The sequence below is a fragment of the Otolemur garnettii genome, unplaced genomic scaffold (assembly GCF_000181295.1).
Source record: "Otolemur garnettii isolate 467f Iridium unplaced genomic scaffold, OtoGar3 scaffold00226, whole genome shotgun sequence".
Classification (NCBI taxonomy): domain Eukaryota; kingdom Metazoa; phylum Chordata; class Mammalia; order Primates; family Galagidae; genus Otolemur; species Otolemur garnettii.
The window spans coordinates 15925-23047 of record NW_003852621.1 but is presented as its reverse complement, the minus strand read 5'-3'; the positions used below and the strand labels follow the sequence as shown (position 1 = coordinate 23047).

General features: G+C 41.5%; 1 protein-coding gene across 1 annotated transcript in view; it reads left to right on the top strand.

The window, feature by feature from the left end:
• The window catches only part of CCDC127 (coiled-coil domain containing 127), an 8847-nt gene extending 4950 nt beyond the window's left edge, over positions 1–3897 (top strand). The window contains exon 3 of the mRNA XM_003802003.3: positions 2912–3897. Coding sequence (XP_003802051.1) covers positions 2912–3573 — 662 coding nt within the window. The 3' untranslated portion in view covers positions 3574–3897. The remainder of the gene's footprint in view (positions 1–2911) is intronic.
• Positions 3898–7123: the final 3226 nt, after the last annotated feature.

Sequence of the window (7123 nt, the reverse complement as noted above, 5' to 3'; positions counted from 1 at the left end):
ATCATGCAGGACAATAACACAATATCATAACCAAGATACTGGCTTGGTACAGTCAAGATACAGAACGTGTGCCTTATCAGAGGACCCCTCATCCTACCGTTTGGTAGCTAGACCCTCCTCCTTAACCCTGGCAACCTCTGCTCTGTTCTCCGTCTCCATAATTTGTCTTTTCAAGACAAACCTTTAGAAGTTGGCTTTTTCACTCAGCATAATCCCCTCAGATCCATGCAGATGGTTGCTATAGCAGTAGTTCATAGATCATGAATTAGTGTTCCATTATGCGGATATACCATTCATCCACTGAGAAAGCCATGTGGGTCTTTTCTGTTTTGGGGTTATTATGAATAAAGCCTTTACTAATATAAGCATTCTGATAAAGGTTTTCATGTAAATGTAGGTTTTCATTTCTCTGGGGTAAATGGCCAGACATTCAATTGCTGGGTTTTATCATAGTTGCATGTTTAGTTTTTAAAGACAATGCCAAAGTGTTTTCTCAAGTGACCGTACCATTTTACATTCTCACCAGTAATGCATGACTGATGCACTTTCTCTGCATCCTGTGAATTGTCTGCTGAAATAAGGGATAAAAGCTATTTTTAGATGGGGAAAAATGAGTTTGGTTTTATGCTTGTGGAATTGAGGTGACAACAGCACATCCAAGTAAAAATGACTTTTAGGCATATGGGAATGATGTAGTACTAGTGATTAAAGATGTCTCAGATCTGAAAAAAGAAATGAATGGGAAAGATAACCACCTGGAGAGGGGCAAGAGAAGGAAGAAAACTATAGAAGTTGATGGGAACCCCAAGGGTCCCAGAAGAGGGTAGAGACAAGAAGGTAAACAAAGTAGGTAGATGGTTTATAGAACATGGGAGAACCAACTGCTGCTTTCAGTAGCTTTGGGCCTTGGGCTTGCAAATTTGCTGCACAGTTCTTCTGTTTCCCAGGGTACTGAAATCGTGCTGCTTCCAGGGTGTGTGAACTGAACATACCATCATTTCGAGAAACTGGAGTTCAGGATATAGTTGCTCAACATTTATTGAATTATTGGGAAGTAGTCTCAGTTTAGAACATAAAAAAAATTATCACCACTCTGTCTTTTGTTTATTGTTGAAACTCACCAGACTCTTACCATTAATGGGATCGGGAAAGATTTGGTGACCCCATCTAGAGCCAGGGCATAGCCAGAGTGCCTGCTAGCCTTGTGAGTTTCTCTGTGCAGCAGAGGCTAGGGCCCAGCTGCTCCTCAGTGTAGGCCCAGAGCATGGCAGTGCCTGCCTTAGCCTCCCTGCTCTCTCCATCCTGTGTTTGTGAGATACCCTAGTCTCCAGTTTTGGAAAGGGGGCCACTCTTTGTCTTGAGGTTAAATTTCTTAATCCATCTTATTTGTATGTACCCTTATCAGTACATAAGCAAATACCTAAGACTTAAACTATTTGCTAGTAATGACCAGGCAAAGCCAAACACAGCTTTTGTAAGAACCTGGACAAAAATATTTGAAGCCTACCCAATTTTTTCTTTTTTAGATCAACATGAGGTTACAAATGATTAGGTTACATTGTTTGTGTTTGTTAGGTAAAGTTGTAGTTGTGCCCCTTGCCTAGGAGATGTACTATGTTCCCTTACATTGTGCCCATTAGGTAAGAGCACACCAGTCCCTCTCTTTCCTCCCCTTTCTCCTCTCCTCCCTCCTCCAAATTGAATTTGAGTTTTTCTCTTGTGTGGGGGTGTATTTGTTCATATCTGGCTTCATGTTAGTATTGAGTACATTGGATACTTGCTTTTTCATTCTTGTGATAATTTACTAAGGAGAATGTTCTTCAGTTCCATCCAGGTTAATACAAAAGATGTAAAGCCTCCATCTTTTTATGGCTGAATAATATCCCATGATATACATAAACCACAGTTTATTAATCCATTCATGGGTTGATGGGCACTTGGATTGATTCCACATCTTGGCAATTGTAAACTGAGGTGTGATAAACAATCTAGCACAAATGTCCTATGATAAAATATTGTTTTTTTCCTCCTGGGTAGAGACCTAGTAATAGGATTGCTGGATCACATGGAAGCCTTCCCCAGTTTTTTTACACATTACTGCCATGTGAGTTGTATTTAACTTATGCCAGTTTTGTATCCAGGACCTTGGGAAGCATATATAACTGACACACTCTTGACCTATCTTAATAAGACACCAAGGCCCCAAGGACATGATTTTTTTTTCGAGTGGTAATCAGTGTATTAAATTTTGCCAGTGGTACCTAAGGGCACTTAGGCCAGAGTAGGCAAATGGTGGTAAGTTTCAGAGGAGAAAAAAGCAGTGGTAGATTTTCTTAGTGATAGAATACTTGAAGAATGGAAGAGAATACAGTCTATATCTATAGCCTTGCTAGGATTGTCTTTTGGGCGCCCAGCCCTTATCTGATTTAAAATAAACACTTTGCCTATTGTTTATTTTTATACAAAGTGTTGTCTTCTTGGGACTTCAGGCATCTTAAGCTTTATTGAAATGCTATCCTTAGCTGCTTTATATTTTTTTCTTTTCTTTTTTAGAGTCAGGGTCTCATTCTGCTGCCCAGGCTAAAGTGTAGTTATATCATAATAGCTCATTGTAACTTCAAACTCCTGGGCTCAGCCTACCAAGTCACTGGCATTACAGGTGTGCACCACAATGCCTGGCTAATTTTTCTTATTTTTTGTAGAGCCAGAATCTCACTGTGTTGCCAGACTGGTCTTGAAGTCCAAGCCTCAAGCAGTCTCCCTGCCTTGGCTTCCCAAACTGCTCTGCTGGGATTACAGGCGCAAGCCACTGCACCTAGTTTGCTTTCTGTTTTGTTTAAGTGAAGATTATAGAACTTCAGCTCTAACTTTTCATTTTGTGTACTTTTCTCTCCCAATTTATTCATGTCAGGTTGGATTTGGTCTAGGGAGTCCCAGAAAGAAGTAGAAAGAGAGAGAGAAGCATACCGTCAGCAAACTGCTGCTTTCCAACAGGATCTTGAAGCCAAGTACCATGCTGTGATCTCAGAAAATCGGCGTGCTGTTGCTCACTTGTCTTTGGAACTTGAAAAGGAGAAAAACAGAGCAGCCAGTTATCGAGAAGCCCTTATCTCTCAGGGGCGCAAGTTAGTAGAAGAAAAGAAGCTTCTGGAACAGGAGCGGGCCCAAGTGATACAAGAGAAAAAACAGTTACAACCTTTGAGAGCTGAATATCTGAGCTACCTGGAAAAGGAAGATGACTGGCAAAGAAGAGCCAGGCTATTGCTGAAAGAGTTTGAAGATGCTCTCACAGAAAGACAGAGTATCTACTGTAGTCTGCTGCTTCCTCGCAAGAAGAGATTAGAATTAGAGAAGAACTTACTGGTACGAGCATCCATTGACCCAGTTGCTACTGACCTAGAGATGGTAGCTGGTTTAACTGACATATTTAAGCATGATAAATATTGTGGTGATGTGTGGAATACCAACAAACGCCAAAATGGGAAACTCATGTGGCTATATCTCAAATATTGGGAACTAATTGTTGAAATGAAAAAGTTTAAGGTAGTAGAGAAAGCCATACTAGAAAAGTAAGACAAGAATGAGATAATTTTAATGACTCAAGCCCAGTTGTCATTGTGCATGCTGGGTATCCAACATTTTGTATAGTGCTGCTGGCATTGTGACCTCGCGTCACCATCAGCAGTGACCACTCCTCCACCCCTTGTGAGCAGAAGCACAACAGAGCCTTGAAGACAGAAGGTTTCTTCCTCAAGCCTCTGTAGCTATTATAGTTTCTCTGAAGCATTTATTAAGCTGCTAGTGTTTTATTAACCAGTGTAGTATAATCTCATATTTTAGATCTAGGTTGATGGATTTTTTAAAAAGTCAAATGTAAGACTGAGTGCATTAGCTCACACCTGTAATCCCAGCACTCAGGGAGGCCTGGGTGGGAGGGTTGCTTAAGGTCAGGAGTGAGACTGCCTGAGCAAGAGTAAGACCCCATGTCTACTAAAAATAGAAAAGCTAGCTAGGCATTATGGCAAGCACCTATAGTTCCAGCCAGTGCAGAGGCTGAGGCAAGAGGATGGCTTGAACTATGATGATGCCACTGCACTGTAGCCAGGGTGACAGAGTAAGACTCTTGTCTCAAAAGAACAGAAGGTCAGCTCAGCACCTGTAGCTCGGCAGCTAGGGCATCAGCCACATATGCTAGAGCTGGTGGGTTCAAACTGAACCTGGGCCTGCCAAACAATGACAACAACAACAACAAAATAGCTGGTGGTTGTGGCGTGCCCCTGTAGTCCCAGCTACTTAGGAGGCTGAGGCAAGAGAATTGCTTAAGCCCAAGAGTTGGAGGTTGCTGTGAGCTGTGACACTACAGCACTCTACTAAGGGTGACATAGTGAGAGTCTGTCTCCAAAAAAAAAGGTCATGTACAGTATTGATCTTTACCATAAGTAACTTGCTGTCTGTTTTTATCACTCCATAAATAAATTGTTTTTCTCATATTTTTCTCTCTCCCAGATTACATATAGAAGTTGTTAGGTGATGTGTAGAACTGCCTAATAGGTGGTAATAGAAAGTAGTAATACTGTGTTATCAAGGATTCATATTTTAAAAACCTCTCATTCCATCATTGTGGGCGGAGGGGAAATGCTACCTGTTTCTTGTATCCAGTTGATAACCCTAATATGTATTTGGAATTTGGCTGTGTCTGTATTCAGTAAGCAGATTATTTATTAGTAATGATATATAATCAGAAGTACTTAGAATTTGTAAGTAAATATGCCACATTCTGTGTAACTCTTTACTCTTGACAGAATGTTTTTACATACATTATCTCAGTTTTCACCACAACCTAAAAGGTAGACAGGTACTTAACTATAAACTCCTTTTTACCCTAATCCTTATTCTAATCCTATGAAGTAAGTCTTATTCTCTGAGTGAGGTGATCTGAAAGACCACCCCCCAGTTCCCACTGGGGGATCTCACAGGCCTTAGCCTAGAGTTATACTCACAGCTAAGATTTATTATGTGAAAGGACACAGCAAAATCACCAAAGGGAGAAGGTGCAAGGATGAATTCAGAGGAAACCAGGTGCAAGTATCCCAGAGTCCTTCCAAGTGGAGTCACAAGGGACATGCTTAACTTGTAGAACAGGTTGTGACAACACTGTGGAATGTCCACCAGGGACACTCACTAGAGACTCCGCACTAAAGGGCTTTTACTGGGGCCTGGTCAAGTGACACCATCCGTATGGCATGTACCAAAATTCCAGACTCCCAGAAGGAAAGCAGGGGTTTGGTATCATTGATAGTGTTGGCACAGTTTAGGCACAGTGAGCCACTCTTACAAGTTAACAGAGCTGAGAGCTCTGCTGAGATTCAAGCTCCTAGATGCCAGTCAAGAACCAGTGTTATTAATTTTCTTTTATTGAGACAGACTCTCACTTTCTTGCCCTCTATAGAGTGCAGTGATGTCATAGCTCACAGCAACCTCAAACTCTTAGGCTCAAGCTATTCACTTGCCTCAGCCTCCCTAGTAGCTGGAACTACAGACACCTGCCACAATGCATGACTGTGTGTGTGTGTGTGTTTAGCAGGCCCTGGGCTGGGTTCAAACCCACCAGCCCTGGGGCATGTGGCTGGCACCCTAACCACTAACCTGTCGGCACCCAGCCAAGGACCAGTATTATAAGCAGGCCTTTGAAAGGACACAGCTTCAGGCCTGCTGTGTGAATTCTTCACACATCTCATTTTACAGATGAATTAGCCTGCCTGCAGTAACACATAGCACTGTTCGAGCATGAGCTCAGGCACTCTGGTAACCATATGCAAGTTAGTGGCCAAGCAGGGATGGAGCAAGGTGTCCACTTGCTTTTAAATGCCATACTCTTCCACCCTGCCTCTATTTCTGCTGTACAGAAATAAATTTATTATGCATACTAATCTAGAAATCTTAAGTGTAGAAAGCTATGATATGTTGCAGTCAGAGCAGCTGCTTCCTTCTCAGTTGCATTGAGTACATATTACACACAGCCATATGATTTATATTTACATTTTATTTTAAATCCTCAGGACCATCTTAAGGATGAGGAAGCAGGCTTGGAGAGCTATGGGAAGTTGCTAAAGTGGACATGGGCCCTCATCTCTGAGCTCTCTGCTCTTAGCCCCATGCCCTACTCAGGACAGTTGATGCTTTCTTCAATGGCTACTTATAATATCTTTCTGCTATGTTGCCATCACTTTAAGAAAACAATTTTTTTTAGGTAATTCAGGTCTAAAAAGCTTCTCTAGGTATTTGTATTTCCTCATGCATTACACCCTTGCCTAAAGAGTGGTGCAGATTCTAGTTCCTTTTACTCTATTGATTTGCTGTGTGTCCCTGGATAAACCATTTAGTGCCTTTTTTCTTGCACTTGTCTTTAAATGAAGAAAATATGATCAGTTATTCTGCAGGTGAATTTCAAGATGATTTTTTAGGGTGAATTTTAAATCTTTATCATGTTTTCTAATGTTCAACATACTCAGCCTGGCTTCCTTCAACATTGAGATAAACTTGTTCATATTGTTCACATCAATTTAGATACTGACTCAGTACTGCAAAATCAGGGAGATAAACTTTTCATCCAAGTAGCCTTAGGACATGTTTGTATTTGCATGGCTTGGCTGCCTTCCATTGGTAAGTTTGAATATTAATATAATGCTATCATTCTTAAAATTGATTTTGTTAGGTTTGAAATATCTACACAATGTTGTGGCCATTTGAGGACTTTGCAGGTGTACTAAAAGTTAATTGGAAAAAACCAGATTAGGGGAAAAGTCATCCCCAACAGCTGTTGAGAGGGGCTACAGTGAGGAAAAGAGACATCATATTGCATCCTTTTTTTTTTTTTTTTTTGTAGAGACAGAGTCTAACTTTATCACCCTTGGTAGAGTGCCGTGGCATCACACTGCTCACAGCAACCTCCATCCGTTGGGCTTAGGCGATTCTCTTGCCTCAGCCTCTCAAGTAGCTGGGACTACAGGGGCCCACCACAATGCCCAGCTATTTTTTTGTTGCAGGTTGGCCGGGGATGGATTTGAACCCGCCACCCTCGGTATATGGGGCAGGCAGCACCCTGCATCCTTTCTTTCTGATT